The sequence below is a fragment of the Tympanuchus pallidicinctus genome, unplaced genomic scaffold (genome assembly GCF_026119805.1).
Source record: "Tympanuchus pallidicinctus isolate F22 unplaced genomic scaffold, pur_lepc_1.0 scaffold2, whole genome shotgun sequence".
NCBI classification, from domain to species: domain Eukaryota; kingdom Metazoa; phylum Chordata; class Aves; order Galliformes; family Phasianidae; genus Tympanuchus; species Tympanuchus pallidicinctus.
In genome coordinates, this window is record NW_026294721.1 from 5744082 (window position 1) to 5770997 (window position 26916).

Sequence of the window (26916 nt, forward strand, 5' to 3'; positions counted from 1 at the left end):
CTCTGCACTGAACCAGCTCAGCCCTCTCAGGTCTCCTCATATGCTATGCACTTCAGTCTGGTTGCCTTGATAGACCTCCATGAGACTCTTCAGCCTCTAAGCATCTTTCTTGATTCGGAAATCTCTCAACTGAGGGCACTAAGCTGTGTGACCTCACCAGTGTTTAGTAGAGGCTGTAACAACTTCCCTCAGTCTGCTGGCCTTGCAAATCCTGTTGTAGCCCAGTATGCATTTTGCTTTATTCATGATGTGAACACGCTTTTTGCTCCCATTCATCTCGATGTCCACAGTAATCCCTGGGTTCCTTTCACTGTGCTGCTATTCAGCCAGTTTGTTCCCATCCTGACCTGATGCATGGGATCATTTTGCCCAGGGGCAAAAATGTGGACTCCTTCTTGAACTTTTGAGGTTGGGATTTCTCATCAAGATTATGAAGGTCTACCTGGAAAAATTTGTTACTTGCCCACCCCACCCATTTAGTACTGCCCTCAAATTTACCAAGATACACTGTTTCATCAGGTGCTGTTTGTTTATAGCGCACGGTATTATGATGTAAGAAAAGACTTACCTTTTTCCAGGTGTGGATCTGGAAGTCCTGAATCTTTCTCTTGGACTTCTCCTTCAAAAAAGTCTTAAGTAGTTTCTACCAATACTGTGCATAACACATTTCTTTTGCATTTGTATCTCCTACTTCTCATGTTCACTGTTTCCAAAACTACATCAGCATTTGCCTTCTGTGCTGTTCTAATTCACAGACAGATGTCTTCATCTCAATAGTGATTTTGACAGTTCTCTTGGCTAAGTAACTTTTGGCAAATTTGATTGTGTAAGCAGCCCCTACTTACTCTTACATAAGACTCTCTTAGAGCTTGTGTATGAAACAGAGACACTGAGATGCCAACATTGAGATTCACAGATGCATCAGTTTGCCAAATTTTGGATCATCCCCAGCAACAATACCAGTATTTTTTCTTCTAATAGTTAAAAACTGGTATGAATGCATGCAGTTGCATCTTTTCACCTGCAGGTGAGCAGATCTTGCGACAGCACTACCTGACCTGCCTTTTTTCCCACCACAGTTAAATAGAATAACTTTAGTACTTTTGAAGACAACAGTTTGTAAAATCTATTTTGAGCTGCATAGTAATTTACAAAGATAAGCCTGCACATATTATATGTAACAAACCCAAAAATATCATGAAAGAAATCCTGTAATTTCACAATATCGCATAATTTACGCACTTTCTTTGTTGAATTCTTCAAAAATGTGATATCAAATACAATAAACCAGGCAATAAGAATTATAATTTTTACCAACTATTATTTTCCCTACGCCAATCCCTTGGCATCTCAGCCAGCTAATGTAATATAACACAGACAAAGTAAAGTATGATGCAACTTTGCTCAATAAATATCATACAGGATGGTTATAGATTACAACTTATGTAACATCTGGAGTTCAGTTCACGTTCCATAACACTGTCAGTTATCTCAAAACACGAAGGGAAAGAAGATAAAAGGGAAAGGTTGGTTGTTACACTTTATGTTCAGTTTACACAGGGATCAGTGTTTTTTATTGATAATTTGGTCCTGTAGCATATGCATTTATTTTGCTGGATTGTACCAGGATTACCTCAGAATATAGGACAAGCAGAGAACTTGGCCCACTGTATGTGGTCTCATGAGTCTATGAATATGTAATGTTGAACCACAGATTTTATAAATTAATGATGTGATAAACAGAATGGAAAATACACTTTGTTTGCAGTGTGGACTGTATGATAGATGCTTTCCTGGAGAGCTCAAATGTTCAATTTCAGCATCTCAAGATGGAAAAGCATGCAAAGATTGAGAGAAAGAGAAAACAGTATTGGAGTGTGCTCTTAGATCCCTTGTACTAACCAGAGCAGAGCTGTCAACACGAATTAGATCAAATTCAAGAGTTTGATCAGCAAGCTTGTTTTTCCATGTTTTCTAGTCCATTATAGTAGCTATTTCTCTCTTGCTACCAGTAGGACTGGCCAAATAAATTACTCTGGGGATATTTTACTAAAATTTCTATAGTCATTTCCAAATAAGGAAGAGAGGATCTTCATCCCAGAAAGCTTATATGTAAACATTTGCGTTCATGAGGTTATGGTGTGATTCTGAGGAGGTCTGAGCCTCGAGGTAGTGCTCACCAGTTATATCTGCAGAGAGAACGTATCCCAAAACACTGAAGTGATCCTGATCTCTGTGTTTCCTTTGAGCACAGCAACCCCTTAAAATCAAGCAGATGTAGATCTTTTGGATGATGCAGTCTAAATAAAGTTTTTGAAAACAAATATTTCCCCCTGTTTTCTATTTCCTTTCAGAATGAGTCCCTCCTTCCAGATGCTCTGGAGTCATCAATTTGCACTGCCTCCATGGGCCGCAGCAGCCTTCACACAGTCTCCCTCTGGGTCTCTAGGAATGTATCCTCTCCTTGACCTCTGAGGCTTGGCTGTAGATCTGCTCCCCTGCTACAAGCAGGCCATGTGCTCTTTCAGGAGACTTTCAGTCTGCGTGCAGGCACTGCAGTCTCCCCTCTCTCCCTCTGTCCACCTGACACAAACTGTCATAGCCAAGAAAAAGCAGAGGCAGCCTTTCTCAATACTATTCTGTCACACCCTTCTAAAACCAAACAGCATAAAATAGAGGCTAAACAAGGAACAAAACACTCTGCTTTGTCATAGAATCATAGAATCATTTGAGTTGGAAGGGATCCTTAAAGGCCGTCTAATCCAATTCCCCTGCAATGAACAGGGACACTTACAGCTCCATCAGGTGCTCAGAGCCCCTCCAGCCTGTCTTGGAGCATCTCCAGGGATTGGGCATCCACAATCTCTCTGGGCAACCTGGGCCAGTGCCTCATCATCCTTATTGTAAAAAAGTTCTTATATCCTGTCTCAATCTCCCCACTTTTACTTTGAAACCACTTCCCCCCATCCTAACATAACAGATCCTGCTACAGAGTTTGCGTGTACCTTTACAGCCCCCCTTGTGATCTGTCATGAAAATGAGAAGCAGAAATAGGAAGAACTCTGTGCTCCCTGCGAAGGTTTTCTCTGCTTCCAGGTTTAGCAATGCACCGTTTTCCTACCTTGGGTGTGACCTGGGTGAGAACTAGGCACACCTGCTCTCTTCAGGCCCTGGTTTCTGATGGGAGCTGATCTAGAAAGGTTCAGGTTTATGCTCATATTCCAGAGATTAGATTATGATACCATAGTCCAGAATGATGGTGATAGAAAAATATACCTATTAACATATTATCATAGAATCAGATAATGGCTCGGGTGGGAAAGGACCTCAGAGGTCATCTAGTTCCAGCCCTTGTGCAATTCTCAGGGTTGCCAACTATTAAAAGAGGCACCACATCAAGTCCAGGACCCCATCTAACCTGGTCCTAAGCACCTCCAGGGGTGAGGCATCCACAATTCTCTGAGCAGCCTATGCCTAGGCTTCACCACCATCTCAGTAAAAATTTTCCCCAACATCCAATCTTAATGTCCCATTTTTTAGTATGAAACCATTCCCCCTTGTCCCATCACTATCAGACTATGTAAAAAGTTCATTTCCCTCCTGCAAATTATGCAGTACAGAAAAGAACAAATGGATAGATGTTACAAACATAATTAAAATGTGTCCACCTCTTTGTCTCACCCCTCTAGTTACTGTCAAATAATTATCTACCCAGCCTATAATCCTGATAACTGTTGTCATAGCATCTGAGTGTCTCCTAAGATAAAAAAAAAGAAAAAAAAAGAAAAAAAACCCACTAAATTAATTCCAATCTGTGCAGATAAAAACAAAGCATAACATTAGAAAGATTCTACCGCAGGAAAGCCCAGGGAAAGATGAGCTGTTGATGAATGTTGGTTTTTGGTAGGGTGGTGACATACTGACAGGTGCCCCATCCCTGGAGGTGCTCAAGGCCAGGTTGGATGAGGCCATGGGCGGCCTAAGCTGGTGGAGGCAACCAGCCCATGGCAGGGGGTTGGGGCTGGATGAGCTTTAAGTTCTCTTCCAACCCTAGACATTCTATGATTCTGTTATTCTATAATATTCTTTCATACAAGTCATCAGGACTCTAAGTTTTCCCTGAAAGTCAAAGGGAGAGAAAGGAAGCACATTAAGACATCATTTTACTAAGAAAGAAACCAGAAAAAAAAAAAAAAAAACCCTAGACACCTAATAAATAACTCATAACTGAGAACTTAGAATAAAATTAAATAAAATATAATTTTTTGGTCTAAAATCTATACAGATTTTTCCTCTTGATGTACCAGTTTGTGACTCTGTTCTATTCATTTAGTTGTTTTCAGTACCTGTTGTTCACTTCCTTTATTTTTCACTCTGATGAAATATTTCAGGGCATGAAAAGGCTATTAAGGCAATAGTTGGTGTACCCTCCCTCATTTCCAGCATTCTTGAATAACGTTCATTTGTATTTATCACTTCAGTATGTCAGCATGACCGAAGTACTACCAAAAAAAAGGGAGGAAAGATAAATAGCTTAGAAAATTCTGGACATCTGCAGATTTCACATCACATGGGCTGGTGTCTATTTACATGTACAGTGATGAAAGAAGTTCATTTCATATTTTGTAAAAAAATGAAACATTCAGGTAAGAAATACCAGTTCACAGAGCACCTGTCATATGTTTGTAACTTATCTTTGTAACATTTGAGTGACAAAAGTTAATTCATTTAAAATAATGAACCAGCAGTTAGTGGATTAAGTAAATCAAGGAGATATTTGAAGTATTTACCTGGCTGAGACTCTCATTCTTTAAAATTTTAATCTTTCTTTTATTACAAGAAAGTGAATTTAATTTCAAAAAATCCTTTTACTGTAGTCTTAGAATCCTTAAAATAAGACATTTCTTCTTCCATTTTCTCATCATGTGGAAAATTCATGAAAATGAGTGTGCAGTGGATGGAAAATTATTGCTTTCTCTCATAAAATTGGCAAAGAGAGGTTCTAAATATTTACTAAAATAATCCCAGAATGTAGCAAAGTTTGGCAGATGCTATGTATTTTGTCTTGTTAAATTGTCTAATCTTCCACAAAGTAAGTAACTCTCTTTTCAAATTAGTTTTAATTGCTTCTATCCAGCTTTTCAGTTAGCTACAAACTAGAAAGCAATCTTATTATACTCTTTAGATGGCCAAACTTGTTTGCTAATAGTGAGCTTTTCAGGTCAGGACATCTAAATTCTCCACCTGTGCAGAGAGGAATCCAATTACTTAATAGTTCTCGGGTGGCTTTGATTCTAGTAATCACTGAGTGAGTCTGCAACAACATTTTACCCCAACTCTGATCTTCTGAAGCAAATTTCCTGAAGCAAATTTCATTCCCATTTACTGTGCTTTCATTTGTATGGACCGGTGTTGGAGCATCACATAACTGAATTTGGGAATAAAATTATTCAGAAGGTGAGCTTTAGCAAGGGTTCACTCTAAAGGATAAGACTAAAACTAGCCACTGAAGCCCCCTAAAATGCCATATATTTAGTACGAACACAGTTTCCAAATAGAATTAGACCTAACAAGATGCAGAACCCAATTCTGAAGTGTTTTAGGTACTTAAAAATCATGAAAAATACTCATAGGAGTTAAGGATGTGATCCTCTTTGGGACTTAAGAAAATTTCATTAATTGCTTATCTGTATCTTTGGCTGTCTAATCTTTTGAAATCCGAGCATCATATTTCTGTGCTGCCATTCCAATTTCTCAAAATGAGGATAAATAATAATACCCAGTTTGACAGAGTCTGAGGAGGATAAATATATTAAAAACTGTGAGCTGCTCAAATGATAGAATAAGAGGTTTGTATAAGTCTGTGACACAGATTGCTTTCATATCACAGATCAAGGTTAAACAAAGGCTAAAGCTCTGCATGCATGATTTGCAAATGCAGTTATGCTAATAGTATGATGATCTTAATTAGATGATCAGCTGCATATCTGACTTTTGATAATAAGTCCTAATGTGACTTGCTAATCAATGTCAGATATGGGAATAGAATGCAGAATTTCTGACTTGTGAATCCATGCACTAATTGCTAAATCAAACTGCCTCTCTAATGTCACCCTTCATTTCAAAATGCTCCGTCTAATGCTTGTACCCATACTGTGTGTTATTTGAACATTTGTAGATTAACAGACTGTTGAGACTGTTAGAAGAATCCACTGCAGATATATTATCCAGCTTCTTAGTTACACAGACCAAATAATTTCTTGCCATCTCATATTGGGACATTATCATTTCTTCTTTTCACCAGAAGTTAATGTTGTCAGTCTTCATTTAGACTGGGCTACAGAAGATTTTTTTTCAAAGGTATCTAATTTTGATTTCAAGATTCCAAATGATGATCAATTTGTCACTTTCTATGAGAAGAAGTGTCAATTATTAATTGCCCTCAACATAGGGACATGCTAAAAAAATAAGGTCAAGTTCATCCTGCTTTTGAAAGTCACATTTAATTGCTAGTTTAAATATTTCTGACTTCTGCTTTCAGCCACAGTTATATCTTGTTATAACTTTAACTACTAAATCAAAGATTTCTATGTGTTAGAACACTGAAGATACTATGAAAGAAAATTAGTCATTGCAATCACATTGCTTAATCCACTGTGAGAAGTAGCTCAGATAGCTTAAAAAAATAGTATAATTATTTTAGCTTGAAATATATTTTAAAATATAAATACGATTCATTTATCCATATTGCAGACAATTCTTAAAAATAAAAAGTTAGTAAAAATAATAAATGAATAAATACGTGAATAAATAAATAAAACTACTACTGTATTTGGATATAAGATGTGTTTTACAATAAGGGTAGTGAGGCACTGGCACAGGTTGCCCAGAGAGATGGTGGATGCCCCATCCTTGGAGACACTCAAGGTCAGGCTGGACAAGGCTCTGTGCACCTGATGGAGCTGTAGGTGTCTGTTTGTTGTAGTGGAATTGGTCTAGATAGCCTGTAAGGGTCCCTTCCAACTCAAATGATTCAATGATAAAAAGTAAGAATTTTAAAGTGAAACTGAAGGATTTGCCTGTATTCAGTGTCCTCTCAAGTGGACAATCCTTCTATTCTGTACCTGAAGATCAAGGGAGGAAAAAAAAGAAATGAAGCACTTTCTTCCTCCTGAAATCACAGTGCGTAGTTGTCAGCTGCTGCTTTGGAACAGCGCATCAGAAAACCATCTTAGCAACTGGGATTCCCATTAATTAGCTCACTGAAATAAATACAGCTGTCAAAGCAAAATAGGGCATTGTGGGTTTTCCACACACAAGAAATCACTGCCCCTCCAACAGATGAGTGTTCAAATTAATCAAACTGAAGAAGCACACAAAGCTGTTGTGACAAAAAATAGCAAATTTCATGGCAGTACACTATTTCAATCTGTGTTTATATGAAACATACTCCATGAAAAACTAAAAATTTTACAAGCCTGACACATGTATAAAATTACTACATATAAAGTATTCATCTAAAACTGAAGAATAAACATTTAACCTACAGAAGGAAAAAAACAAAAGAAAAAAAGAAAACAGAAGAAAGTACTTTCCCTTCGCAATGCAGAATATCACACCCAGCAGTATACTTGCTATAGTTGCTGAAAAAAATAATTAACTGTTATACTTGTATTTAACTTTTGCTAACTGAGATGTTAATAGATTGCGGCCTAATTGTTACACGATATGTTGTTCTTTATCTTATGCACCGATTTACTGTAGGGAGGGGGAAATCAACAACATGTTTCTCATTTAAAAAGTGCATATTTTCTGCTGCAGCTGCAGCTTTGGCTTTATTTCATAGTCTGAGCTCTCAAAGGGCATGGAAAGGAACAGTAACAGCCACCATGGCCCAAACTTATCACCTCCTAAATAGAAAGTGGAAAATATAGACGGGGTGAAAACGTAATGTGATTTCTCCTCTAGTAAGGAACTTTCGCTAGAGAGAAGTACCCATAGTTAGAAAAGTACACAGGAGTTACATAGTTAAGCCATTGCTAATGTACCAAATTCCACACAGTAAAATAAAATACGCTGCACTACTTTTGGAAATGTCCGATTTCCTTTTTGTCCCTATGGATGCATTTCTGACCAGCTTCCTTTACAGCCTGGGTGATGCCATCCCACAGAAGTATGACCTGAAGTTCACCTCACCGTGAGTTAGAAATCAGCCCTTTTCTTCTTTTGAAAATACACCCACCCATAACCACGCCGTTCCGTCTAGATACCAGCAATACTCATACTGTGGAATACTGTTAGAATATTCATGTACCACAAACTTTTAAATCCTCACCTTAGATCTGCTCACAGATTCATTAAGCCTGGGTCTGGTGAAACAGAACCAGGCAGTCCGAAATCTGCCAGTTCTGCAAGACTGAACAAAATGATGAATGGGCAGAATGAAAATAACTGGCAAAAGAAGATGTCTGTATGGGAACTCTGAAAAGTAAGGAGAGGGAAAGTTTCTGTCTTTCTTTTCTCAGCATTTTTTTCCGAATTAAAACAGATGAAAGAAAATAAATGTTAAAAACCTCACAAAACAAGATGCTACAAACACAGGGTTGGAAACGGAAAAGAATGAACCACAAATAAACAGTCTTAATCACAGCTTTTAACTGTGCATTGGGATGTGCTCAGTGTTACAAGGTTAGTTTATAAATTGGAACAGAATAGAGTGAAATCATACATTAAATAATACAAGAGCAACTAGAAAAGTAAATTTGGAAGATTTAGGAAATTAAAATTTTAGCAGTTTCAATAATGAAAGGTCAAAAATTTTTATTCAGAATAAAACCACTTTGTGTCCCATGTTAAAATATCTTGTAATTCCACTGATTAGTATTCTAGAGGAAAACTCTCTGTTGAATTTTCATTATGCTACAGTGAAAACATCCACATGCCTCCTATTAAGCTTGCAGTGCACCCTCAGCCAAACCAGAGAAGATCTGAATTATGTTCCTAATATTTACAAGGTTAGAAATAAAGCATACTTCAAAATGTGTGTGTCTGAACACATGAAAAAGACAGTTAATCTCAAAATGCTACCTGCTAGAAAATCCTTAGGAGGCAGAAAAATTTCTGCAAGAATTAAATAGGAATCATTTCTTATATAATTAAAATTCTGAAATCATTGCTTATTTACCCAATTTGACCTTGGTACTTAGTGCTAACAAAAGATGTAATATCTCCTTTGTCCACCCATTATAAACACACATCAAATTTGCAGAGGGAGCATCTGGCTTTAAGAGGCACTTACTTTGGAATGACAGTCTCAGACATGTAATGAACTGAAGTGATACATTTTCATTTCTATTACTGGTCTTCACAATTATCATCAGTATCTCTATAGTGTGTTTTTCCTATTCTGCCAAACAAACCATATTTCTGTTAATTATACAGCTAAATTAGTCATTCCAAACTTAATACCTCCTAAAGCCATCAGCAGATGTTCCCTTTATAATCGTTGATGTCATTCTGCAAATGATTGAAAAGGAGACATGAAATGGAGTGCTCTATAAATGCTAACTTTGGCCTTCCTCTTATCTAACTTTAGCTCTCTCATAGCATAGCATCTGGCCTGCCTCAAACTGGCTGTCTCCGTAGACAGTGATACTTCCAAAAGGAAACTCATCCTACCCAAAAATACACAGAAGGAACAACCTCTTCACACTCTACATTGCCAGTAGAGGCAGCTTATTCAGGTGAAACTTTGAAATACTAAACTGATAAGACTGATGTTGTATTTCATCTAAATATTTGGTCAGACTTGGATCTGGTCTTATATTTTATTGCGATCAGAAGCTTATCCAATCTTGCCAGAGGAAAAAGTGTAAGTAACTAAAGCTGCCCTCTTCCACTTGCACAAAGTAACTTCCCAATAAAGCACCACAGGCATATGAAATCAGAGAGGAATACTGTCAGGCTGCTGATGCTTATTCTGAAGTTAAAATCAGCCATAACAACGTCATCTCACTTACGAGATTTGATATGAGATAAATATTTAATACAATTCTTTTAAAACATGGGGGGCACAACTGAAGCCGAAAGGCAGTAGAGGGAGAACAGTTTTTGTTGGCTGTTTAGTTGTGTCTTTAAGAACATCATATCTTTTTCTATTGACTTCCTTGCTGCTTTGTCAATCTGTACAACAATTTGCTACGCAATGAGTCTGCAGGAGAGAAAAAAAAATACTGTTTTCCCTCTAAATAGCTATCAGCATGTCCTTTCCCTATAAATCCTAGTGAGATCCCTGGTGGTGGCATAAATGTTAACAAACACAGAAAGTGATATGGAATAGCTCCATTTCCCCAGCATATTAAAACTACAGTTGTCAGCATTTAATGTCTCTGATATCCTTAACCCCCTACAAGTTGTAGAATTAGCTAAAGCTTTGCCTCCAGGTATCCCATCAGGATGCTGCAGTACAGAGATTTACATTCATTGTAACTCTCTAGGAGTAAAATATCTTTTTTGACATACTTAATGCGTCATAATAACTGCAAATTTATTGTATCAGGCATTAACCATTTTCTCCTTCATACATGCCTGGAGCAAGGAGGCAACATCACTATTACCATAAGTATGCTACACTGAATGAACAAATACATAGAAGCCTTACTGCATGCCTCAATAATTTACATTATTTTTAAATGATATAATTTTAAAATATGTTCTTTTTAGAGTCATAAATGAGAATGGAACAGATGGTTAGAGCTTAAGTTAGACTAATTTGTCTATTAAAATACACTGCATTGCCAGCGAGTCTTCATTATAACAGTAACTCATTGCAAGGGAGTTGTAATTTATTGGGTAGACTGAAAGGTATTGGACCTTTAGGAAAAGTTTACCATCTTAGAGGACTCAGTAGGAGAAGTGAACTCAGATGAGTTTTCTAATGTAAGATTTTTGAGGAGAAAAAAAAGAAAAGCAAGAAAAATTTGCACTAAGATTTATGGTCTTTCAGACTTCCCAGCATTCCTAAATGGAAGGGATATTCACATGCACAAAAGACAAAAACTCTCTTACTATGACTTAATCATGAATTTCTTAGTTTTCTTAACCGTTTACAAACATACAAAGTTACTCTTTCACATAATAACAATGGGGAGATTTTTGAAAGTAATTACTCAGGAGCATACTGAATGAGCAAACGATGCATAGTGGAGTTCATTGTTGTATCATTCCGTGCTAAAAACTTATTTTAAAAGTTATGTGCTGGTTTTTTGTTTGTTTGTTTTTGGGGTTTTTTTGTGTTTTTTTTTTTTTAATACAAAAGCCCAATCAAGCTGTTTATGTTTTCAGACAACATTACATCAATTTTATGTTCATTATGTATCTTTAGGGAAAAGGAATGAGTCGCGGGGAGGGGCAAAAAGCACACATGGGTTATAAAAATTTAGACTAATCCAAGCTAAATATAATATGAGAGAATTTAAGGGATTCTCTAAAATGAGAACCATGATCACACACTCCTGGCCAATTTCATGTTCTCCATCTTGTTAAAGTGTACTACTTAGTCAAACAATGTAAGATCAGCTGGGACTAAAACAAGCACGATTCTGCATTTACAGGCTAGCAAATAATATTAATGCATCTTAATAGGACAAGAGGCAATAGCCCTAAGTTGTGCCAGAGGAGGTTTAGATGTGATAAGAAGAAAACCTTATTCTCAAAACGAATGGCACTGGCACAGGCTGCTGAGCATCACTTAAACATTTTTTCATAGCTGTATAATGCCTGCAAATATCCACGTCCTCAAAAACAATTTCTGATTGAGATAATTTAGATCTGTGTCACTGATGAAGACCTGTTCTGGGAAGTCTAATCTTCTACTCTTAAATAAATCTATTTTATTTGATATAAATGAAATATTCTGGCTTCCAAAATAACTGAGCTTTGCTTAGTTTAGCTCACACACGAATATTACTAGAATGAAATAGTTAAAAAAAAAAATAGAAAAAAAGAAACAAAGAAAGAAACAAAAATTTATTCTACAAGGCTATATCTGCTTCTAAACAAAACACTAAGTTTCACATAGTAGTAGTTTCATTTGGTACCAAGAGCCTCAGCTTCTGGATTGCATAAAATTAGACAAAGCATTAGAGAGTGAAATGAGCAAGATAACATTGTACAATTTGCCCTTCACAGATTACAATGAATCTTGCAAAATACACATCTTCTCAAGCCTGCACCAATGCTTGAATCCGTGCCTGGTATTCCTCAGACTTCCTATCTCATCTACAGACTGCGTTTTATAAATACTAGTAGATTCATTTTATCTTTTCGTTAACTATACAACCAATTACTGAAGTGTAAAGTATGAGTGATGACATTTGCTACTATAAGCAAAGAAATAATTTGTGAAAGAAATCAAAGAAAATGTAAAAAATAAAGTAAAATGTAAAAGAAATAATTTGCAAAATTTTGTATGTGCTACGGACTTATAATTTTTAAGCAGAAATGGTCAAATAAATGCAAACACCTGAACCTGATTAATGAAGAAAAAGAGTCAATTTCAGATTGCTAGTAATAAAATTTCAAGTTAGTTCTTATTATGCACAAACTATTTTACTAAGATAATGGTAAATTATTATGCTATGTATCTTCTTTGTAGTTCATCTGAGTACAAGCTTTAAATAATCCATTTTGTTGTAATATGAAGTCTCCTGAAAGCCAATTCACTCAACCAGGATGTATTTTGCTCTTCCAATCCTATCACTTGCACCCAGACTTTCTGCATGGTGATGCATATATGGGTGACTTTAAATGAAATACACACACATATATATATGCTTCTGCAGATGCTTCAGCACTAAACTCAGGTAACATTTTCAAGAAGTAATCTCACAATAACTGAAGAGTTCAAGTTGCATGACAGACAATAAACCCTAGTTGTGGCTTTCTAACATTCTCCAAAATTTCAACACCTATAAACAGTCTTTGTATGTTATCAGTTTCAATATGGGTCCTTTAATAGTCTCACTAAGCATTATAATGGCAATTTATATGTTTCTCAACTCTCATAAGAAATTCTTTGTAGATTGAGGACAGTTTTGGAGGATTGTCAAACACTGCTTGCTAAGATTCAATTTAGTATCTTCAATGATACATTTGGATCCTATGCTTTCTTACATTAGACATCAATTTCTGTAAAGAGGATCTTTATCTGAGGAGATATAATCAGAATATCAGACTACTTCTAAAAACAATGAAAATATTATCAATACTGGTTAATAAGATTCATGAAAAATATATTTTGTAAAACAAATCTCATATCATTTTATAAAAAGAAAAAATCTGTCAAATATTTAATTGTGTTAACTTTGAATGAATTTAGACTTATTTCAGATATACACCTGCCTTCAATTAATGTCTTCAAGGCACACTGAGATCCTCAGATGAGAAGGACTTATTTCACACTGACACTATCTCAGAAACTGCAGAATTCCCAAAGGAAAACTATAATTCTCTGGCAGCCCTAAAGATGTTATTGGATTTATGTCTTGGCAGTGTGGCTTCAGGGAGGGGTGCAAAGATGGGCTTTTGTTTCCTGGTATTAAAAACATGATGTTGTGAAAGAATGTGAAATCACGGCTGTTTGTTTATTAAGTATTCCTCTCCTATAACATAGCCTCCTATGTATTCCTGTCTTCCAAACATATCTAGAAATGAATCCAAATACAGACAGGTTCTGAAGGAAAGAAATGGAAATCCCCTCTTCTTGTTTGGCCTCCATGGAAGTAGAAGTGTGCCAGGGCTATTAACTTTGGATATTGGAAAGTAGGGCTTCATTTATTTCGAGGCTCACAAGTAAATGTAAATGAAATGCTCTATTCTTTTCTCTAAAGAACACAGAGACACAGTATTAGAGAACAGTACATGAACTGTTTATGTGTTTAATGATATGTGTGCATGTATATTTAGAAAGGTCTTAGAGAGTGATAAATTTTGATCTAGCCAAAGCAGAGATTTTTTGTTTGAATAGTAAATATGATTTACTTTAAAAAAAAAAAGAAAATAGTCCAACTAATTTCCCATAGAAATCATTTGAATGCATGACCAGTAAGGCATTCCATTAGTCAAATATTACTTTCCCAGTGCTAAACAATTTCAAAGCTACATTTGGATTATTAATCTACTTCACATTTTATATATCAAAACACTCAGCTTAAAAAAGCTTTCCTTTACTGAGAGAGACATTAACAACCTTACACTGAAGGGATTAATTTCTTCTGCTGCAGGATTTCTAAGTAATATCTCAGTTACCTGAAATGAGAATCAGCACCCATTGTCTCACCCAATGTCCTGAAAATATATTTTCCATCCAGTTCTTGGTAAAGTCTTCAGGCATAAATGTTACACACTTCTTGTGTAATGACAGATGTTTCTCTGTAACATCTATCAGTCAAAAATATTTTACAGTGCTATATACAGAAAAATGAAGTTAACAGAAAAAGAGAATATGAACTGCATACAAATCCTCAAACATACATCTTCAGTGATTGTGCCAAAGACATAAACAATACAAATTACTATCAGGAATGATATTCAACATCAAATATACCAGAGTATTCTGGCTTTTATACTGCATATCAGGAAAATAATTTCAGAAGATCAAGATTTTTGCTTAAATTTTAAGGAAATTCTTTTGAATGAAGACATAATTTGGAAGGCTTCACTCATTCCCCAGGAGAAGAGCTGCAGTTATACTGAATACAAAGTTCATGCATAAATAATTAACTCTTAAATACATGTAGAGAAAAACAAGATTACAGTGGATTTTTCTCTTCTGCACAGGCAAAAATAACATCACTGTGATCCTGTGATCCCAGCAACACAACAGTTTAAAAAGTTGGGTTTCAGTCAAATGTCAGAAAATGAATTGAAGCACTTCTTAGCATCTTGTCTGCATGTAGTTTAGTATTTTCATAACCATGCTAGCTGGATAAGATAACTGGAAGGAAAAACTGGTAAAGGGGATGAATTTTGATTAAGAAACTTGAAAATCCCGTCAGTGTGAGACAGGTGCTTCCTCGTGTACCTTTTTCAAGTTACAGAAGTACACACACAACATCAACAGGCACATCTAGGGGTTTTTTTTAGTGCTACATTTCCTTTTTTCCACATGCACCCCGCCACTGATATTTCCTAGACATTTCTGTGTTTTAATGAATTTCAGGTGCTGGGATTCTGATGAATTGCTCTAAATTTGAGTGATCTGAATTTGAGTCTCTACACTTGACTTGCATCTCTAGTGGTGGGACAGACGACCTGATGTTTTTGATTCATCAGCCAGCCTGAAAATGTGCACAGCATGGACAAAAGAGGAAGCCTCTGGAGAGTGAAGGATTGCTTTGAGACATGCTTAATACAGAATCAGATAGAACATCTACTGCCTTGTTACCAGTGATTAGTCAAATCCTTCTATGTAGATTGGTTGAGAAACGGGCCACCAACTTCTGAATGGCCACACTGGTAGAGTCGTGAACTTTACCAGCCTCTGAGTGAGCAATGCCTCTCACTGGTGTCTTTGACCAGTTAGCTGTATGTACAGTATATTATGCAGTCTAATGAGGATGTGCTTGATCAGGAGAGACTGATTGTCATAACCTGTCCATACACACTGAAAAAAAGCTCTCAGGAAGGAGAAGCAGCTATCTGATTTCCTGGAGGAAAATGACCACAATGGAGAATATTTTTAAGTGAAGGTAGAGAGATGCAGAAAGTCAGAGACTGTGGCCTTGAAGGCTTTGGGGAAGAGGAGAATCTTACCACATCTGCGAGCAGACCCAGGCTGCTCCAAGTTGATGGAAAGACTCTCTGGAAAACACAAAACTCCTGGAACAAATAGTATTCAACCGAAGTTGTTTTAACTTTTTGACACCCTGTATTCTCCCAGAAATGATATTTATCAAGTCCCCTAAGCAGGGTGTGCAGGCTAAGTAGTGCCCATGACTACAAATCTCATGAGTCATTTGGTACATAACTGGTATATTTTTGCCATAGTACAAAGAATGAAAACATTCTACATCTTACTCTGTTTCGTATTATTTTTAAGAAGCATTAATGAATAGCCTTCTTAAATTCTAATCAAAGGAAAAATGATCCAAACAAGATCCAAAGTTTTCACTTTCAAGGTGCGTTATTCTTTCAGAGTAAGAGAGACAGAGCACCCAACACTTCTCAAGAGACTATTTTTCTGACAGGAAAAAAGCTTTCTTTATACATAAATAAACTTGGAAAAGACAAACTTCAGCACTGGGATTAGATAAAATCTTTGCTTGCAATAAGTAGTAGGGTATGAATAAAGTACTCTTTTGCCAGAAAGGTGATCATCTGTGCAAATAAAAGTGAGAGAACAACTAGAAGTTGTTCTGAAGAACTAATAGCTCTTCTGAAATAAAGCTTAGGAGTTATTACAGAATATAAACCATAAGTGACTCAATATTACATAATTGCAAAAATAAACACAATCTTAGAACACATAAATGTACAATAAAAAATTCATTTGGTCCATATCACTCTCTGAAAAAGCATCAGCAAGTGTACTATGTAGCATTTTAGACACATAAGTTCAAGAACAATAGAGATTGGCAAGACTGTGCAGTTATGTACATCCTGATGTCCTTCTATGTCTAATTCCTGAAATAACCATTTGGCCTTAGTTTGGCAGAGTTCACAGAGCTACACTGATATTTTCCAAGGACTTAGTGCCTAAAATTGAAGAAAGCATAGCTAATATATTACACATGCTAGTTTCTTCTGAGCAGTTATGTATAGTGGATGGAAGAACTACAAGGGAACAGAAACTCAATGCATTTTCCATAATACCATTCTGCAGGTCTTGACTTGCAAACTATCCATCTATGCAGCTCATCAAAATATCTGTTCTGCAGATAAGAACACACCTTTGACAGTACATTGCCATTTGGTCTTCTCACAAAATCAATGATTTTTCCTCAGTACCTTGCAATACTAACAGCTCATGAACAGCATCCAGATTTACACTAAGCTTGCCAAAAAATTATTCATGAAAAGATCATCATAACAACAGATCCAATTCAACTTTTTCTAAAGCTCCTTTCTTAGCTAGGTCTCAAGGTCAAGAAACAAACATTCAAGATCACGAAAAGTCTGGGCAGAAGAGCACTGAGGGACTGAAGGTCAGTAAGTGCTTATCTCCTGTAAGACATAAGCCAAAGAGCCACAAGTCTCTCTATTCAGATTCAATTCCATATTTGAATTCTTATAATCAGGCTCAAGCCTATCTTTTTCACATCCCCAGATACAGTACTGTTGCCCACTGGCAAATTTCAGACATTATCTCAGCTTTTCAGATGACATTTCCACAGATTATTATGCTGCAAAGCCTTCAAGTTGTAGTGTTCATGGTCTCTCATGTGGATATCATCCAACAGTTAATCCCTTCTTACAGCCTCTGAGGAATTCAAAATATCAATAGAATAGCCTGGAGTAGGTTCTGGAAAATTTCTCAAGTCCCTGCAAAAAAAAGAAATTTCCACCAAACCATCAGCAGTTTTTCCTGTTGAATGATGGCATTTATTTCAGCAAATGGAAATGAAAAAAAAAATTAGAAAGATAAAACCTGAGTTTGTATCATCTTATGTTGATGAATACCCTAAAAAGTCTCATGATTTAAAATCTAGATATGTGTTTCATTTACAACAGTGCTAGAACCATAACTCTATCCAGTCACATAAAGACTGACCTCCAGCTGAGTCCTGCTAAGACTAAAACTGAGACTAAGACTTCTTGATATATCTAGGCTCCATATTAATTAATTTCCTTTTAAATACTGTATTCTATGTATTGTTTTTTTCAAGTTTTTGATACATTGTTGGGACTAGAGTTTACTGGAATATAGAAGATGCAATGCCCTATTGACACTGCATATATTTAATCATCACAGTTCTCCCAATCTGATTGTCTTTAAAGGGTTTCATGTCTGTGCTATTGTCAGTAGGAGTGACATAGTTTACACTGTCAAGGTATTTAGTGTTGTCCAAGCAGTACTTTGTTTTATACTTTTTATATTTCTCCTGCGTGAAGCCTAGTGATATTCAAAACTGTTCCTGGTCCTTTCTCAGACTCCCTGGCTGTGGTTTTCAGTCTTTCAGATTCATTATCAAGTATTGATAACGTGATTTCATGATGCACTGCACTGTCCATGTCCCACCTCACACTTTTTCCACCATAAGTGGCAATCTTGAGTAACTTCTTTTCTAACCGTGCAGTATGAAAGTTTGAAAAGCATGTATGACAACCACTATATACAATATTAGCATTTTTAAAAGTATTTTTCTAATTACATAAGAGTTTTGCACAAATTGTAAAATTATTCCATATGAATTTTCTGATCATATTAAAGTGTCTACTAGCAACAGCTTTGGTCTGCTAGTTTTAGGTGAATATTTCTCCTAATTTGCCTTTGAATATTACACTTTCACTTCCATCATTCTGCAGCACGGTACTTTTATAAGGGATCACATCACGGTAATGATTTCTTTTTCTTCAAATTATCTGGGATTTGAGCCCATGATACTATGCAGAGAGCATTATCTTCTTCATTCATAGCTCTGAACTAAATTCACAAAACTTTCTGGCCATCCCCATAAACTACCAGATTCTATTCACAACCATTTTTCCACTGATTTCCTCAATAACCTATAGAAGCTTTTCTAAATCCCTTAGAACTTGATGTATGTTAGTGACAAGGGGTTTCATCCACCTCTTTGTAAGCTTTCAGATATTACACTTTTGCTGACTTAGTGCTGGTAAGCTATTACACCACAGTCCGAGTTACTTCTCAGCTGCAGCTATATCTTTCAGTAATCTGCCAAAAGACATAATATTGAAAAATGAACATTTTCATGCTAGCTTCATGGAAGACTATGTCTTCAGTCATAGGCAGAGACCAGTGAATCTCTATTAAATGACTTCATGGCATTGAAAACTCTCAAACTACATGTAAGATTTCTTGTGAGTTCAAGACTGCATTGAAAATTTCAAGGATCAACATTAAGCCCTCTTTTGTAGGCATATGAATCCATCTTTTTTAATTACGGAAACATTCTGTGTTCTTGTTGTTTTACAGACTATATTAGAATCTATGTCTACCTTCAGCTTCACTCCAGGTGTTTCATTTCCTTGGTTTTCCTGTCTGTTGGTTCATGGGCTTCTTACTTAGAGTCAGTATTTGTCCACTGGCTCCTAAATGAGTTTATTATAGATGAACAACACTTGGCCTCATTTCTCCACTCTCATGTTGCTTTTTATGGGTGTTCTTGGCATTTCATTGCGTCTGGCTCCATAAACCAATGGCAACTGAATACAATCATTGCTCTAACAGCATGGTTGCAAACACAGAAATGAAATAAATAGAATTCTGGAAAAGTTTATTCTGAAAGACTCTTAGTCTTCTAAAGATACACTGTGATTACTCTTCCTTTGCTAGAGATTTTCATAGAGATTGTTACTTGGCTTTTTCTTCTTGAGATAACATGGTTGTAAAGGATAAAAATGTTATTTTCCCGTGTATTGTGCTCTACTAACTAAAGATTGGGCATTTTTCTTTATTCCTTTCTCCACATTGTTTCCCATGTAAAGTGCAACATTAAAATTATGCCTGTATTTCAGGTCACTTGTTTCTCTTTTTGATTTTCTTGGTTTAAACACTTGTACATTGAATTTATTATCCATGTCATTACTCTTCTATTAATCATAAGTTTGATATTAATGCACAGTTTGGTCTTTTACCAGGCCTTCAGTATTCACTATTGCGTAATTCTGAAAGTAATCTCTTACGTACAATCCTATCCTAGAGAAGTATTTTTGATATATTCAGAGTTGACACATTCATTTTTGGCATCTTGTATACGGGTGCAAAGACAGCATCCTCCATAATCTCACCAGGAGTGTGTTATTAAACAGACATGATCACATGTCCAATTCCAATAGACCACAAAATTCCAATTCCAAGCACTTTAGATACCTTTCCAAAAATTGTTGATCTAAGTGCCCTTTTCACGTTTTCCATCATTTTCACGTCTTACTTCTTTACTGTCTCTGTGCAGGTTGCACTCCAGCTTGCCCCTTGCTTTCACACTTGTAGAAACACAATTTTACCTAGAAGGCTATCATTCACTGAGATCTGAGACTTTCTAGGATTTCTCTTAGATTTATTTTCAGTCTAATTTGTTTCTGTTTACCAGTTTTCCTACTTTGCTGATGTTTTTCCTAAATTGAACACTTTTGCAGTGCTTCGATTACTGTTTCCTAGCCAATAACATTAACTTGTTAACTTTGTACAGCTTAAAGTAAGCCTGATACAGGTTCCCAGCTAAAAAAATCTAAATTCATTGAAATGAATTGCAACCAACCTGCCAATTATATGGTAAGCTGCATCAAGTACCATCAGGTCCACTTTTGCTCAGTCTCTTGAATATTTTCTACATGTTTCTAATATATTTGTCCAAGAGAATTTTTTTCTCTTCCTACTATAATTAGATACACTGAAATCCTTTAAAATCACTGTTTACCATAACCTTCTACATCAAAACCTTCTTCTCCATTACTTTCTGAAGAGGTTAATAACTAATCTGATACTCTGAATGCTTACCATCCCCTTTTATCCCTCCATTCAATCCAAATATAGAATGTTAGTGGATGAACATACTGAATGCATTTTCAGTAGGCAGGAATGTTGTCAAAGGAGACATTTCCCCTGAGAGATGTCCAATTGATGTTTACCTGGTTCCAGTTAGAGACTCGAACCAGGAGCCAGGATGTGATCTTCAGCACTCCGGCACAAGAATTTTAAAATGAGCAATTGCTTCAATTGTTCCAATTTTCAATCATTCCACTTTGGTCTGCAGAATTGCCTACAGCAGTCACCATCAGTGATTCCAGTAAGGAAAATGTAGCTCTAGCAGTCTCCAACACATGTTAAATACAACATAAATTGCAGAAGGCAGCCAATTTCACAAACTAGCTGAGATGCCATTGTCCTTTGTGCAATAAGGTTACTTAGAACGTGTTTGCAATTTCATTTTTAACTCTGTTCTATTTTTTATAATAAACATACTTAAAATATTTGATTTTTTTTTGCTTGTTGGTAAAACTGACTCTTTCCTGATCTTACACGTATTAGGCTTTTCATTTCTTTAAGTGTGGAACTCCCAAAAGCCAGGTTACTACATCACTCATGTACTGTTCTGCTTTCAACACGAAGGAAGTTCACCCATTTTCTTGCACAAAAACTTGTAGGCTTGATGATGGTCATTTCCATTTGGGAATAGATATCTTCCTCTGAGCAAAGTTAATCACAGGCTTCTTAGCAGGCAGGAACATAGCAGATCCTATAACAGTCTAGTATTTATACAGTGTCCAAAGAAAAAACACATTTATGTAGAAAAAGAGAAAAGTTATCATAAAATAGATCTCTCATTTCTCCAATAGAAAAAGACTGTACTGAGCTCTGGGTTTTGTCTTTTCTATCCTTTCATCTGCTCAAAAAACAGAGAGAAACCATTAGGCTTAAGAAAGTTTATTCAACATTACTGACTGGATAATAATGGAAAAATGTTTCAAACTCCACTAAGAATAGAATGAATCACAGAATCCTAGTATTACAAGATGGAAAGGGCTGCTTAATTCGTGTGCTCTCTTCTTTTGATCAAGAGACAAGTCTTTGCAAAGCAAAATCAGATTCTTGGATATTAATACTGAGCTGTTTAAAATGCAGTACCTTTGAAAGCTTTTTTCATGACTGATATTAAAGAATCAAATATCTTTTCTTTAACACTATCTCATAGGGGCTTTTTAAAGCCAAACATAAATTGAAGCCTTACCATCAAGGATTATATTTATGCTACATCAGTAAGTAAAAATCAGAATATTTTTGCTATTAAAAGAAATGATACATTTGTTTATCTACACACTCCTTTTGCTATGCAAGTGAAAAAATACAAAACTATGAAAAGTTTATGAGTAAAACATTAAAGCAAAGCTTGTCTTTCTTTTTAGTTTTGTTTGGTACAGCGGAAGAGAAAGGTCTGAAACCCTTGTGCTGTTAATTCTGTTAAGCAGATGTGTTCAGTCATGATCTCCCACTTCAAAGGCTGTTCCTACAATATTTATTTATATAAATTGCTGAAAGTTTTCTAACCGCCTTGTACTTAGAGCTACTGCAAAATACATTTTTAAACATCATAGGAAAGACTAGATGAATCATTTTCAGTTTTGCTAGTTCCAAAATATGTCATAATGGCTTTAACAGTGAAAGAATCTCTGGATTACCTCTGGCAGGGGAAGGGGACAGAGGAGGGAAGATGCTAGTTTTTTTCTTTGTATTAACATCAGTGGAATCATCTGGAGCTCATCAAGGATAGATTTGTTTCTAGTATAAGCATTTTGAAACATGCCTTATAGACAGTATAGGAATACTTATTTGGAGCATTTTTCTCCCACCTCTACATCATCAACAATAAATTAGACCCCTAACATGGTCACAGTTTCTTCCTTACAACTGCCATGTCCCTGTGACTTGTCCATCCACAGATTCTTGCTTACAATATTTGTCAATATCAGTAAGCACCATAATTTCATATTTCATATTTCATGATAAAATACTCTGCAAAGAAGAAGAGCAGTATAGACAGCAGGAAACTGACAAAACATGTTTGCCTCATAAAGCTGCCCTGTTCTTCAGATACATCAGTTGATCCAAGACAAATGTTGGTATAAAGTATTTGAACTAAACTGTAGCCTATTGTGTACAAAATAAAAATAAACTTGTGGTAGGACATAGCTGGTGCCATAGTGCTGGGAACCAGAATTATTAAATATTCCTCTAATCACATTGTCCTGTTAAAATTTCTTTCTTGGAAAAATATCCCACCCAAACTGAGGATTTTGAAATCCTTGAAATCCTACAGAATTCATAGTACTGGAAGAAAGCAGATACTTTGCAATGGTAGCCAGGGCTTCTCCATGACACAGCAACATAGGTCATTCTGAAGCTGCTCTTCTGTCCTCATCCCACATATCTGGCCCAAATTCTGATTCAGAGAGAACATTAAAAACAAAACAGAATCATTACTCCTCATTAATCCACGAGGCTCAGAAGCATTCCTCCTTCTATTTCCCATCTGTCAATACCCGATTTTCCTGACAGTTTCTTTCAACACAGTGGCCAGCAGACACTGAGGAATTGCTTTTATCACATTCTTCAAGAGAAAATATCAAGAATCTCCCCTAGAAAATTCTTATCTGCATATGTAGATAATGAAGAACTTCCACGACCTGTGAGCTGTACCAAATTATCCAACCTCAAACATAAAGAAAAAGTAACAAAATCCTGCTATCACTGATGTCATTTTCAAGATCTGGAACTCGTAGAATAGCTGAGGTTGGAAGGGGCTTCTGGAGGTTATCTACTCTAACTGTCCATCCCAAAGCACAGTCAGCTACAGTAAGTTGCTTTGGGCTATGACCAGTCTGGTCTCAATAATGGAGACTTTACAGCCTTTCTGAGCAATATTTTCCCTTGTTTAACCACTCTCACTAGAAAAAAAGGAATTTCTTTCTTATGTATTTCCATTTGTCCCATTGTCTTTTTTTTTCTAGTCGGCAGCACAGAGGAGTGTGGTTCTGTCTTCTTTACATCCTCCCATCAGATATGTATACACCTTGATAAGACCCTCACAAGCTTGCTCTTCCTGAGGGCAAACAAAACCAGCTTTCTCAACCTCTCCTCATGTGTCAGATACTTCAGTCCCTACTAATCTTTCTTAACATTTGCTGGACTCTAATATGTCTCTGGGGTACTGGAAAACCTGGCCCTGCACTTCACAAATGTCTCACCAGTGCTGAGAAGAATCAGGCTCAGCAAATTCAGGTGTTTTCTTGGACAGAGATCCCAATCCATCACCTAAAACAAGGGCAGTAACATATTCTGTAGCTACAGTTCTGCAAGTGGAGCAGGAACTCTTCTGAAGTCTCATCATCCAGCCTTCACTATCATGGGAGTCTCCATTTCTGACCCTGATAAACACAGGGAGTTCCTCCTTGACTGCATTTGAGGGTTCAGGCTTTTGTCTTCACATGATGTCTGAGAAGATCTGATTGATCTTTTTCTTATTTTCATTGCTCATTTATTTGGTTATATCTCCTACAGCAGTGTATAGTTCCTGTAGAAGGAGGCTTGTGATTTTTGCCTCTTACATCTTACTTGAAGGTACTTGAGACAAAGATCTCTGCAGAATACAAATCTGCTGATTTTGCTGCATATCACTTAATGGCAACAGGATGTCCATGATGTTGCAATTTCAAATGCATGTGTTCACTCACAAGACCAAAATAGTACTAAATTCAGATTATCTAACCAGCAACACTGTCTAAAAAGATCACTCTCAGTCACAAGCAGGCACCCCATGACATAGCAAAAATTGCCAATCATACTTTCTGATTCCATTTTTTTTTTTTAAAAAACCAGCTGCCTTAATTGCCTGCAGACTTCCTCACAGCTGTTGCTGTTGCCTTCTCTGACCTTGGTTTATAGAGTCTAGACACCATAGAGTCATAGAATCATCAAGTCTGGAAAAGACCTCCAAAATCACCTACTCCAACCACCAACTCACCCTCACCATGCCCACTAACCATGTCTCTCATTCACACATTTGCACATTTCTTGAACAACCCCAGGGATGTTGTCCCTACTGCCTCCCTGGCCAGCCTGTTCCAATGCATGGTCACTCTTTTTGATAAGACTTTCTTCCTAATATCCAACCTGAGCCTCCTCTGGTGCAACTTAAAGCCATTACCTCTTCTCCTATCAGTATGAATATGAACATCTTCTTAGATGTTGCTTCATATAATCTTATTGCATCCATATTCTCTTTATTTTGATGTCTCATTGATCCCCGATCATATTTCTAACCTTGGCTGTGTTGCTAACCTTAAGCACTCAAAGATTGTGAGTAAAATCATCCTGCAGTTCAGCTTAAAATGATGAAGTCTAAAAATATATGCATACGGACATTTCATTTCCTGGATTAAAGCCTCTAGGCCATACTGAGGTCAAATCTTCAAACTGTTTATGCAAACAGGAAGACTATAAATATATCTGTTTTAATAAACGTTTATCTATTGCCTTCCTTTTAAGTGAGTGGACAATGAGAGTCATAATAGTGACTGTATGATATTTAAAGCCATCAACATTGCCATTTTCTTGATGGGGTGAAGTTTGCTGTTTTTTCCACAAGGTTTTCTTGTTTTGGTTTGGTTTGGCTTGGCTTGTTTTTTTTTTGGGCCAAGCTGTGATCGGCAGATAATGTCAAACCAATTTTCATTTAATTCAAATGTGATGAACACTAGGTCATGTTACAGAGATGGTGAAATAAACCTACAGATAGGATTTGCTTCAGACAGAGGAGAAATGAAATACACTTTACGGTGGTACCAATGTTTATCCATGCAGGTGAGGCACAACAGCACAACCATTCAATAGCACAAAAACTGAGAAAGAACTGGGACACAAATTAAAATGAAATATAGGAGTGCAGTTCATTTTAGAAAGTATTACTAGTTAAATAGTGGAACTACGTTTCATTTTTCCACCATCTCAAACTAACCATCGTCATTTGTTAGTATGACTGGATAGTCAGGTTACATGCTTGGATGTTTCTGGCAGTTTTGCCATCTCAAATACAGCTTTCACATGCGACATGGTCTTCCTGCACTTGAATGATGATTAACCAAATGGATGCCATCCAATCAACAAATGGAAATGATTATGAATCCTTCAAGGATGTACACATACACATAATGATAGCTATGTTGCTAATCTATACTGAGTAAGAGCAAGATCATTATTTTTGTAAAGTGGGAATACAGTTAATATGGTAAAAAAAAATAAAAAAATCCTGTTTTATTTCAGGATCTATGGATTCTCACCTGCAAATTCTCCTGGATGCTGTGCAGATCACTAGATATTGACTGGAAAAATAGCCAGGCACTGTAGGAGAAGAGGTGGAATACATAATCAGAAAAAAATAATTGTAAAAATAATCACATATTCTTCAAGGACATCAGCTCAAATAACTACAGTTAAATATATTAATGTACCTTTTAGTCCTATTAAATGTTTTTGGGTATTTAGGAGCCTAATGGAATGAAAAGATAAAAAAAAGGAAAAAAATGAGTTTTTCATTTAATGTAAATAGTGCAGAAATAATGGAACTTTCCATTCACAGTTTTCCAGGCAAACGCTGAAAAGGATTATAACAATCACTGCAAATCAGTGTGCTTTCAGCTACTGGTATTCTGATTACGTAGTCATTGTTATACTCTATCTTTACCTAATCTAAATGGAGATAATTGCTAACAAAAAATATAGGGCCATCAGTACAAAGGCTCAAACTTACAATGATAATTCAGATCTGCGGAGAGCAGGAATTCAGTTATTCTAGATATCTTGGATCTAATCTGAGCAAACGCGTGTCTTAATTATGGGAGATGAAATACTATGAGGCATCTTCATTCCTCTCAAATGCCACTTCGATTGCAATTGTTTCTTAGAGGGCATCCTGTGCTGATCCTCTTAAATAACATCCAGCTCAGAGAATCACCAGGTATAAAGGAAAAAAACAGTCTTTTTGAGCTACAGCCACAAAATGATTTATGAGCTGCAATAATGAAGCATCATAAATCTAATTTTTTGTCCAAGCCACATTCACAACCCTGTATTAGGTGACCAGACTCTCAGAATTATGCCAGGGAAGTATTAGCCATCTCAGAATGAGATTCAAAACAGCCTGCTCTCTGCAGAGGGAACCATCTAGAATGAAGCAAGAA

The 26916-nt window shown here is 36.3% G+C and overlaps 1 protein-coding gene across 5 annotated transcripts in view; it reads right to left on the bottom strand.

Moving 5' to 3' along the window:
• LOC128079836 (spondin-2-like) overlaps window positions 1–26916 on the bottom strand; it is a 57449-nt gene that overhangs the window by 15660 nt on the left and 14873 nt on the right. Inside the window, exon 2 of one of the 5 annotated variants that reach the window (XM_052681410.1) lies at window positions 26017–26077. The exons of 1 other annotated variant lie outside the window; for it this stretch is intronic. In XM_052681410.1, coding sequence (XP_052537370.1) covers window positions 26017–26077 — 61 coding nt within the window. Of the gene's footprint in view, window positions 1–568; window positions 593–2180; window positions 2261–3005; window positions 3025–26016; window positions 26078–26916 lie in introns of those variants that run through there. 3 more of the 5 variants (XM_052681413.1, XM_052681412.1, XM_052681414.1) reach the window with 3 other exon arrangements.